Here is a 12,171-nt window from a genome sequence, read left to right on the forward strand (position 1 = left end):
AAAGAAAAGTAAACGCAGACTTCTCCCGGGTGGAAGAAGGGGACCCAAAGGCGGAATCCCCAGAATGCTCTTTTTATAACAGAAACTGATTGTGTCACCTTGCTTAAAATCATTTAATGGCTTCCCTTTAGTCTTGAGATTGAGACGCACATCTTTGACATGTTCAAATGTGCCACGGACTCTGGTCCCTATTTTCCTACATTCCCTCACTGTGCTCTGCCTTACTTCTTACCCTTGTCTCACTGGACCTCCTTCTTTGGTAAAACATCAGTGCAACTCTATCTCAAACCTTATATTAATTAAGTTTTTTATTTTCTGTATTTTTTGATGCTTTGGCTTCTTAGGGGATTTGCTAATCCTGGAGAGATTTTCCTTCCCCAGTGTTAGCTGATTTTTAGAGGGAAGAAACAATTTGCCTTTGAGTACACCTTTCATATGCCAACCAGGTTATTCAAAACCCATATCCTTAATTACTTTCCCTAATTCTCACCTACCAAGCCAACATTTAAATCAGTTGGGCACAATTAGGGACCAGCCCTGCAGCCCAGAACCAGCTGAGGTAATTAAGGCTATCCAATCCTAAATTAATCCAAGTTTACCTGCCTTGTCACCCATTCCTTCCTGTAGAAATCACAGTAAAAACTCTGGGATATAATCTCTCCCTGCTCCTTCTGCCTCCTGACTGGTCCTTCTCCATATGGACCTGCATGGCATGGCATATCCTGTCTTTTTGGAAACCATAAATAATAAATCCTTTTTTCAAGTCATCTGTCTCCATGTCCATTATCTTACCATAATGATTAAAACAAAGTCCTGAGTACATATTAAAACATGCCTTCAGGTCTGGGACTGTAGCTCAGTGGTAGAGTGCTTGCCTGGCATGTGTGAGGCATGTTTGATCCTCAGTACCACATAAAAATAAATTACTAAAATAAAGGTATTGTGTCCATCTCCACCAAAAAATAAAAATTAAAAAACAAAACAAAACAAAATATGCCTTTATACATGCTAGCAGTGCATCCAGAGTCCTCCTACCCTTTTCCCTTTCCCTGGCTGGATAAACCCTGTTATTCCCTAGATGCCTGTTTTAAGGGGACTTTATTTTTATTTGTTGTAAATCACCTTAAACCCCAGTTTAGTTTAGACCTCTATTTCATATTGTATGGTTATTAGATATTAGTCTTCTCTAAAATAAAAGTAAGCTTATGAAAACAAAGATCTTGTTTATCACTGTTTCTCAGTTACTGGCATGGTGCTTATTAATTACAGAAAAGAAGGAAGAAAATCACTTTGAGAGCTTTCACTATACAATAGTCAGAGCATTGGTCCTTAAAAGAACTTTAAAAGGAAAAAAGGGAACCTAATGAACACTAAGTCATTGAGATTTTATGTGATTTCCTAGTTTACAGTTAATTTATTAGCTTTGTTTTATTCTATTTTGTTTATTTTTGCAGTACTGGAGATTAAACCTAGCTCACCGCTACATCCCTAGCACTTTTTATTTTGAGACAGGGTCTTGCTAAGTTGCCCAAGCTGGCCTTGAACTTGCAGTCCTCCTGCCTCAGCTTCTCAAGGAGTTGATTGATTACAGGTTCATACTGGTATTTATTTTTTAAAGAGACAAAATCTTGACATGTTGCCAAAGCTGGCCCTGAACTCCTAGATGCAAGGAATTCTGCTTCATCCTAGGACTACAAATTTGTGCCTTAGCACCTGGCTAAAATTTACAGTTAATTTTAATCACCTCGTGTATACAATATTTTACATGGGGACACACACACACACACACACACACACACACATTTTTGTTTTCATATTCTTTCTTTTTTTATTCTCTCCTCAAAAGTGAAGATCACACCCAGGGCCTAGTGCATATTAGGCAGGTGTCTTATCACTGAGCCATATCATCAGCCCTAATCTCTCTTTCTCTACCCCCTCTTTTTGAAGCAGACTTTCTCTATGTTGAGCAAGCTGGCATAGAAATTCTGGGCTCCAGACCTCCTCCCACCTCAGCCTCCCAAGTAGCTGGAACTATAGGCACATAGTAGCACATAGTAGCACACTTGGCTTTACTTTCGTATGTTTAAGTGACTGTATATGTATATCTGCATATAAAAACTAGTTCAGTTATGGTTATTTGTGGGCTGAGAATGTAGCTCAGTTTGTAGAGTGCTTGCCTCATGCACAAGGCCCTGGGTTCAATCCCCAGCACCACAAAAAAAGCCAAATATGGCTATTTTGTTAGCTATATGATGTTCTGTTGGGTTGACTTTCTTTTTTAACTATAGGTAATTACTTATGATTAGAGGTTTGGAACTCTCAGCCTCCCTGGAGAGGACTGCCCAGAGCTGAAGTTTAAGTTGATCATCAATGGCCAGTGATTTAGTCAGTCATGCTTATACAGTGAAATATGCATAAAAACCCAAAAGGACTGGGTTTGGGGAGCTTCCAGATAGGTGAATATGTGGAATTCCTCGGTCGTGGCACATTCAGAGAGGGCATGGAAACTCTATGCCACTTCCCATATGCCTTGCCCCATGCACCTCTTTCATTTATCTGTTCTGTATAATATTCTTTATAATAGATGGATAAGTATAAATAAAGTATTTCTCTGAGTTCTGTGAACCACTTTAGAAAATTAATCAAACCCAAGGAGAGGGTTATCAGAACCCTGACTGACAGCTGGTACATCAGAAACCTAGACGACAACCTGAGACCTGAGATTGGCATCTGAAGTGGGGGGCAATTTTGTGGGACTGAGCCCTTAAATTATGGAACCTGACACTAACTCCAGGTAGAATTGAATTGAATTAGAGGACACCTAGCTGATGCCCCTGCAGAACTGCTTGGTTATTATGTGGGGAAATTGTGTGGTGTTAGAAGTGTTGCATCTAGTAGTAGTGAAAATGAAGTTAGAGATGGCACCAGATTCTTTGTCTCTGCTGCCATAATTGTGGGTGGCGTCACAGTCCTCTGCAGCAGAGACAGTTATTCACATAGTGGGTGCCTGCCAGTATCAGTGGCTGGTGTCACAGGACAGGACTGGATTTTTCAGCATCATGAGTGAGACTTAGCTGGGTTGCAGCTCTCCAGAGCAGGCTGTGCTGGCGTAGTATTGCAGACCTGCCAGCAACTTCTTTCTAGGTTCTTATCTCATGAGTTTGAAGAATGAAATCTATGGACAACAGAGAGTGAGAGTGAAAGAATAGAATTTAGTCACATGAGAAGAAAAGAAACAGCTCTTGCCAGGGAGAAGGAGAACCCATAATAGGTTGCCATTTAAGTGTACTAGTCTAGGGATGTTGATCACTATCTGTGTTAATCAGGTATTGGAAAAGTGCCCATGACCTTCTCTGATTGTGTCCTTTTAGCCCTTGAATCTATAGCTTTCACTCAGGTCTGTCTACTCCCCTTTTCTCACTACTTGAGGATAATGGAGTTGACTGGAATGTTCGGAATGTTTCTACAGGTTAATTTCATGGAGTGACTTTATGATTAGAGAAGCCTTTATGGGGCCCATTGCTAAATGTCTTACTCGCTATCTGTCCTATCTATTTAGCAAGTGAGAGTAGGATAAATACTTTTTCCCCTTATGTCTCACAGAATTTTCCCCCCAATTTTTCTATTAGCCGTGTCAGGCCCTTTGTTCAACCAGTGTCCTATGATTATTGTACCTGCTTCCCCAAAATACATAGGAGGTGGCACACAAGCAGAAGCATATTAGATTGCATAGAAACTTCTGCATCAATTCCTTATTTGGTCTTTTCCCCTGATGAACTGAACTAAGCCATAGGGGGCCCCTTATTCAAGCAGACTTCCATGTTTTCCATCTTCTGGTCCACACTGTGGGCCTCAACATTATGGACTTCAGTTGAGAGATAAGAGTGAGCCACAAAGAGGAAGAGTCTTAACTGTTTCCCAGACAAGTCTTTATCCACATGGTAGAATGTGGTCCCACTGTAACATTTCGTCCTTATGGATGAAAAGACCATCCACGTGAGGATGGTGAACATAATGTTGGAAAAGTGCCTGGTCGGAAGTTGTTATAAACAATTGTATAAAAATTCTTTCTTTTGGGTTATTTCTATTGAGGAGGCAGAATTGCTCGGCCAAAAGAAATGAAGAGTATTGTGGTCTGTATGTGTTACTGTGCCCAAGTCATGCCCAAGTCTGTCTGCCTGCCACTCAAAAGCCAATACTTGGGAGCTGAGAGTTGGTGGGAAAGAAATCAAAAGCTAGCACCATGAAAGTGGGGGGGATCTATCCTTTGCCTCCCAAAAATATCTTAGGGAACTCAAGTACACTAAAGGACTTATAGCAAGGGAAAGGGGCTGCAGTGGGATAATGTGCATGAAGGCTGCAGTTAGGTGGGGTCTTTATCAAGAGTGGATGTTTGTTTCCCCCCCTACTTTGGCCAGAACATCAAAATCACCCTTGACAAAAGCAAAAAAACAAAAACAAAACCCAAAAGCCAACCAACCAAACAAACAAATAAAAAAATCTTGACCTACTGTGTCTAGTTTCTTTAGATAAACAGCAGGTTAAGTCTCACCACAAATGTACCTGCTTTGTTAGTTGATATACCATACTAAAGAATAAGGAGGGGAGTTCCACATTTCTGTGTAATCTGAGGTCACCAGATGTTCTGGGTTTTGTAAATCCAAAGAAAAATAATTTAGCAGTTAACATCTTAATCACTTAGTTGTGGGTTTTCTTTAGAATTTAGTGCAGGTAAAGGAAGGGAAGCAAAAGTAACTGCCAAGGACAGCTCTGGAAGGAGTGAACCCTATTACATATGTTGCTAGTTTGCTTCCATAAAAAGTGAACAGTTTAAAAAAAAATCATTGGTAACATGTAAGTGAACCTAATATGCCACAGTTCATTGAAACAATAAAAACAGTATTTTGTATTATCCATGCTACCATAATGCACATACTATTTCCTTAATTCTTTAAATGTTTTAAGCTTTATTGAAATACAATTGACATATCATGCTTAAAGCATTTAAAGCATACAACTCAATGGTTTTTAGTACATTCAGAGTTTCACAATTATCAGAATATAATTTTATTTTTTATTAAAAATAGTTTTTGTTGGAAGTAAAAATTATATACATTTATGCTATCAACTTGATGTTTTAAATAGCTCAGTCATGATAATTAACATACCTCATCTTCTTCAAATCTACTTTCTTAGAAATTTTCAAGAATATAATACATTTTTATTAACTATAGTAACCATGTTGTTTCCGTGTTTTCCCATCTTTTCCTCTTTCCCAGAGGCACTCTACCACTGAGCAATATCCCCCAGCTTTTTTATTTTGAGGCAGTCTCAGTTGCTGAGGCATGTGCCACAATGCTTGACTTGTTTACATCTTACTTAATTTTTAAATCCATTGTGAGTTGATTTTTGTATATAGGGTAAGTCTAATTTCATTCTTCTGCATGTGGATTTTCATTTTTCCCAATATCATTTATTGAAGAAACTATTTTTCCCATTGTGTGTTCGTGGCATCTTTGTCAAAAATCAGTTGTAGGGATGGGGGCGGGGGAAATAACAGAATGAATAAAAAACTATTACCCTAGGTAAATGTATGATTACAAAAACGGTATGCCTCTACTTCATGTACAAACAGAGAAACAAGATGTATCCCATTTGTTTATAATAAAAATGAATGTTTACAAAAAAAAAATCAGTTGTAGCTGGACATGGTAGCACATGCCTGTAATCCCAGTGACTCAGGAGGCTGAGAAAGGAGGATCACAATTGTGAGGCCAGCTTCAGCTACTTAGTGAGATCCTGTCTCAAATTAAAAAATATAAAGTACTGTTAAGAGGCTGGGGTTGTGGCTCAGTGGAACAGTGCTTGCCTAGCATGTGTGAGGCACTGGGTTTGAGTCTCAGCACCACATATAAATAAATTAAAAAAAATAATAAAGGTCCATTGACAACTAAAAAATATTTAAAGAAAAATACTGGTGATATAGCCCAGTGGTAAAATGCCCTTGGGTTCAATCCCCAGTAATCCCCTCTCCCTGCAAAAAATCAATTGTAAATGTATGGATTTCTTTTTTTTCCCTTTAATTTTTTAACTTGTTCTTTTTAGTTAAACATGACAGTAGAATGTGTTTGATAGATTATACATATGTGGAGTGTAACTTCCCATTCTTGTGGTTGTACCTGATGTGGAGTTATACTGGTTGTGTATTCATAATGCATGGATTTCTTTCTGGACTCCATATTCTTGTTCCATTTGTCAGTGTATCTGTTTTTAATATATTAGTGCTATGCTGTTTTGATTACTATGATCTAATACTAGAACATACTTAAATTCCTTTTTAATTACAACTTCTATGTGTGTTGAAGAGGTGCATTTTTTTCAAAATAAAAAAATAAATGGAGGGGCTGGTGTTGTGGCTCAGTGGTAGAGTACTTGCCTGGCCTGGGTTCGTTTCCCAGCACTGCATATAAATAAATAAGTAAATAAATAAATATCCATTGATAACTAAAAATATGTTTTAAAAAAAATGGAGAAATTAAGATATGTTATTTTTTATTTATTTGACTAACACTATACCTTTAGTCATTGGGTAAATTAGTAAACTCTTGGCTCAGTATTATCTAACAAAATCACCTTAATCAGTGCCTTCTTTTTTTCAGCGTTGTAAGATGAATGAAGACACTGGAAGTGATTATATAGCACCTTGGCAGCTGTCTCAGGTGGTTGATGGTGGAGGTATTGGAATTATAGAAGCAAGCAAGCACACAAATTTGAATAAAGGCGATTTTGTGACTTCTTTCTATTGGCCCTGGCAAACCAAGGCTATTCTGGATGGAAATAGCCTTGAAAAGGTAATGTATTATATAAAAATATCTGATCCCCCCATAATGTTCAATGTTGTTATTCAGTTTTATTTGTTATCAGGTAAAAAATGAAAGCATATATTTTTCTTTTAGCTAACTGCCAATTGTGGAAAGCCTTTGTTCCTTTTTCACTGTTGGCTGTAACTGTATATGACAGTTTAGATTACCAGAGAATGTTGTCATTTTCCATATTTATTTCTCAAATTATATATGTAAAACCTGAGCTATAAGCATAAAAATATTTTATATTAAAAATTAAAAGTCCCCCTATAATTATATACTTTGAAGTTTCCTGAGAAATAGCCACCTATGAAACACACTTGCTTTATGATTGAAATTCCATCTCACATCAGAAATCTTGATTCGGTTCACTTTTGGGCCAAAACGTGAAATTATCGATGTTTGTTTTGACCTACAAAATATGGTAGCTTCATGTAATTCAACCTAATTAATCTGTCATCAAGGGACTTTATATCTTTATATCTGAGTTTCCTTATGGGCAAAATGAAAATAATAGCTATCTCATAAGTGAATGTGAAAATTAAATGCCATGATAAATAGGATTAAAGTTTTATAAGAAGTCTTATAATATTTTAATATTTTTTATTATTACAAATATTGTTTCTTTTTTTTCAGTAATTGGGGATTGAACTTAGGGATATTTGTGGATATTAGGCAAGTGCTCTACCATTGAGCTACATCCTCAGCCCCCACTTTTTTAATTTTTAAAAATTAAAAATAAATTTGAGACAGCATCTCACAGAGTTGCCGAGGGTAACCTAGATCCTTCTGCCTCAGCCTCCTGAATAGGTGACATTTCAGGAGTGTGTCACTGCACCTGGCTTGTTATACAAATTCTTAACCGGGTATGAAAGTTTCTAATACCAAAATGGAATCACTTATGTGACCAAATGGAACTGGAAGGCCATGAAGGAGGGGCCTTCAGAACCACCACATTGCCTACCCATCAACTTCCTGTTCTATTAATGGACTGATACCACCCTTATTAATCTTTGTAATGAAGAATAATTGTTTTGAAACAACGAATGTCATTTCTTCATTTTACCTTTAAAAATCCTTGCCTTCCTTTGCCTCCCTGGATTTACGCATATTCTGAATTATAGTCCCTTGTTATTCTTTTTTTGTTTGTTTGTTTATGCAACTTTATTAAAGAAAAATAAATCAGTTACTAGCAGAGCTATTAGTTGATCACCATTGACAACTCGCATCATTTATTCAGTGCTATATTAAACAGTGTATTGGAAGATAGATTAACTAATAGCTCCAAGCCGCCTAACAATTTAAATGAAAATTACAAAATGTTTTGAGACCGTATTTTGGAATACAAAGGGTGTTTGACTTCCAGTTTCCATTCTCTGTAGAACAAGAACAGGTCATTCCTTTATTGTCATGCATAAAATACATCACATTTTCTGTTCTTCTGACGCTATAAATTCAATACCAATTCTGCAACCACATCAGTTATGAGCATAAAGTATATCATGTAACCTCAAATCTCTAACAGTGGAATGTTTAAACAAAATGGATGCTTCTAGAATAATACTGCTTCCTTTGATGTGACAACTGAGCATCCATCTTCCTCCCCCTCAGATGATTTCTTCAGCATTTTAGAGCAGTGAGGAATGATTTAGTTTCATAACCAAGTGAGAGTGAAGACATTGGCCACATAATACACATGCTCCATTTTTCAAAAAAATTCTGGGGGCTGGGGAGATAGCTCAGTCGGTAGAGTGCTTGCCTTGTAAGCACAAGGTCCTAGGTTCGATCCCCAGCACCCCAAAAAAAAAATTCTGAATCTTGGGCAATCGTTCTCTTGTAACTACTTTATAGTTTCTAAAAGCAGTTATTGTCCAAAGCTGGAAGAACTTAGAGAAAGTCTTCTCAGATGAGCATGTGACTGAATGGAGGGAGGTAAACAAAAAATAAAATTAAAAAAGATGAGGTCTGATAAGGGAGCAGCCGGATAAGAAAATCAAAAAAGGAACAGTAATTTAAAGTTTATTCCAGCTATAATGCAGGTTATTCTGACTTTAAGGTAGCATCACATGGCATACTTCTGAGTCCATTCCTAACACATTCTATTGTACTTATCTCTGTTTTATAGATCTGTGTAATCTCTGGCACTAAAGGGTCATCTGGGTTTGGATCACATAGCAGTGAACAAATGGATAAAAGAACTTTAGAAATAGTTAAAGCAGGAGACCATTGTGATCTTAGAATAGCGAGACAAATGCTACCATTGCTGTTAATATTTGGATGATAAATTCTTGTTGTAAATGCAACCTTAGATGGTTTGAAGGGGTAGTCTGTAGGAAAATGAATTGTCAAAAAGAATATACCACCTTTATATGGGCTGTCATTAGGTCCCATAATTGTGGCTTGCTAATGAAACATATCATCCCCAACTGGACCTGCAGAACAATGTGCTGGAGGGTTACGGGCCAAATCACTAAGTTCCTTATTAATCCGTTTCAGGGTCATAGTCCGTGCTTTTCGTCTGGCTCCTCACTATCGGGTGTGTGCTCAAAGGTCCGGCCAAAACTCTTGATTATCTGGGTGGCGGGGAAGGATTGTCTCTTAGTCTCACACCAGCTGTGCCAGACACAGGCCCCCGGCCAATCAGGGGCCCGGCCTCCCTGCCCTTCCCCTAGCTGTCCACATTCACGTGTACAGAGGGGCCAGGGGCCTCCCTCAAGCTGTGGCCTCAGCCTCCTCCCCGTGCTGCAACTGGTGCCTCCCCGGCCCTCCCTTTTATTCTTAAATAAACTATTTTTGGAGTGTGATTCTATCACCCATTTTGTCACCATGGGGAGGTCCAAGGAGGTCTTTCCAGAGGTAGAGACCTCTACTTGAACCTTCTAGGTTCTTGACCATATCACACAAAATAATTTAAGGGTGCATCAGGTATGACTAGCAAAGAGATTTAGTATAAAGGGAGCATATATATTAGAGCAGAGTGTGGGCAGTCTCAAAAGCGAGATGTACTACCGGGACTTGAGATCAGGCTTTTATTAGAGTACTTAATTAGGTGCAATGTGTATGATCCAAAGGGACTGGACTTGCCTCAGGATTGGGAAATACTGAGCAAGATTGTGTTTTTCCATTAAGAAGTCAGTTTGATATGTAGGTTTCTGCTTATAACAGCATCTCAGGTGATTAGGTGATTGTTCCAGAGTGTCATGGTTCAATCAAATGTTAGCCCCTTGTCTCCCTAGATTAATGGTCTCTGTCTATTGAGGTCCTGTTCTCATTTTACTACATTCCAGAAAACTACAGGGAATTGGAAAGCTACAAAATAATTTATGAGTTGTTCAGTGTATACTTACACATCCTGGTCCTTTTCTGTCCCTTATTCTCCTTTATCCAGTTTATTAGTTGTTTACGAGTTATTTGTTCTGTATTTTAACAGGGATATTTTTCCTTTAGAGTCTCAGTGTACTGTGTCCATAAATTTCTATCTCAATTTTAGGTTAAATTAAAGGTGGCTAAGATATGAGTGCTACATGGGAAATGTTACATGATTATTTTTCATCTTAATAGTTCTAATAAAATAGATTTAACTAGTAATTTCATAGTAGAAAGTGAAAAGGAATATTCAGCCTATCAGTATGCTTATGCTATAATAAGTATATTTGGCCTTTGTTCCCAGCTCCCTGACTCAACAATCTGAAAAATCTTGGAATTTGCAGAGCACAGTGGTACTCTAGCTGCTCTGGAAACTGAGGCAGGATAATTATGAGTTCGAGGCCAACCTTAGCAATTTAGTGAGACCCTGTCTCAAAATTAAAAATAAAAAGGGCTGAGGATATATAGCTCAGTGGTACAGCACCCCTGGATTCAATCCCCCATACCATTAAAAAAAAAAAAAGTATAGCAGATGGACTGGAAATTCCTTCTGGAGTGGGAGTAGTTTTATGGTACTAAGACTAGAACTTCTGGAATCCAACATAACTCCAGGTAGATGGTGTCAGAATTGAATTGAATTAAGTGATAGGTTACATAGTTGGTGAGAACTATAGTGTTGGGGAAAAAACATATCTATGCTCTCAGTAGGTTTCCATGTCAGGTGTAGAGAAACCCTTTTTCTTAGTGCTAGAGTGGGAAATTGTGCAGTTAAGGGCAGTTTGCAAATACTTTGGGAATATATATTGGAAATGAAGAAGAGTAATTCAGAAGAGAAAGAGAAATAGTTTTTGCTGAACACAAACTTATCTCACAGTGTTTTGAAACTGGCTTTATTAGTAAACAGATACTGCAAATACAAACTATTTTTGTGTACTATAGGCATTCTTACGTATTGCATGCCTCATCTCTCTTAATCCTGGGGGTTGAACCCAAGGCATTGCACATGCTAAGTAGGTGCTGTACCACTGAAGTACATCCTCAGCTCTTTTTATTTTTTTTCTTTAGAGGCAGGGTCTGGCTAAATTGACCAGGCTGGCCTTGAGTTTGTGATCCTCCTGTGTCAGCCTCCCAAAGAGCCAGCATTACAGGCATGGTATTGCCCAGCCCATTTTATTTATTTATTGTAATTGAACTACAAATAAAATAAGATACTATTGGTGGTATGTTAAATTTTTACCAAAATTATCTATTCCTTAAAAATTATCATAAGGGCCAGAGTTATAGCACAGTGGTAGAGGACTTGCCTAGCACATGTGAGGCAGTGAGTTTGGTCCTCAGCACCACATTAAAAAAAAAATAAATAAAAATAAAGGTATCCTGTCCATCTACAACTAAAATACATATATATATTTTAAAAATTATCATAAAACCTGCATTATAGGGAGTCCTATATAATTTTTTTCAATTCCCTCTAATTTTACAGATAAGAATAGACAGAAAAAGAGCAATGTAATTATTGGTAGCACCTCATCACCATATAAACATAAAATGCTAAGTTGAAAGATACTCAATTTATTCTGTAATTAAACTAGAAGAAATTGTGTTGCATCTTCCTTTTTTGGGTTTTTGGTGCTGGGAATTGAACTCAGGGACTTGTACTTGTGCTGTATCACTAAGCCCGTGCCCCAGTCCCCTTCCTTACATTTTTATTGTACATTTTAACCATCAGTAATGAAAATAACTGGAGTCAGGCAACATAGCACATGCCTGTAATTCTAGCACCTAGGAAGATCCTGTCTCAAAAAGGAAAAAGCACTGAGGGTGTAGCTGGCTGGCAGAGTACCCCTAGGTTCAATTGCCAGTACAACACACACACACACACACACACACACACACACACACACACAAGAATAAAAAAGAAAGAAAAAATAAAATAATCAGA

General features: G+C 37.7%; 1 protein-coding gene and 1 pseudogene across 6 annotated transcripts in view; one reads left to right on the forward strand and one right to left on the reverse strand.

The window, feature by feature from the left end:
• Ptgr2 (prostaglandin reductase 2) overlaps nt 1-12,171 on the forward strand; it is a 56,608-nt gene that overhangs the window by 34,333 nt on the left and 10,104 nt on the right. For all 6 annotated transcript variants that reach the window (XM_047538366.1, XM_047538378.1, XM_047538356.1 and 3 more), the window contains one exon: nt 6,660-6,851. In XM_047538366.1, coding sequence (XP_047394322.1) covers nt 6,660-6,851 — 192 coding nt within the window. The remainder of the gene's footprint in view (nt 1-6,659; nt 6,852-12,171) is intronic.
• LOC124975903 (ubiquitin-conjugating enzyme E2 D3-like) lies at nt 8,767-9,269 on the reverse strand (annotated as a pseudogene).

This window comes from Sciurus carolinensis, chromosome 2 (genome assembly GCF_902686445.1).
Source record: "Sciurus carolinensis chromosome 2, mSciCar1.2, whole genome shotgun sequence".
NCBI lineage: Eukaryota > Metazoa > Chordata > Mammalia > Rodentia > Sciuridae > Sciurus > Sciurus carolinensis.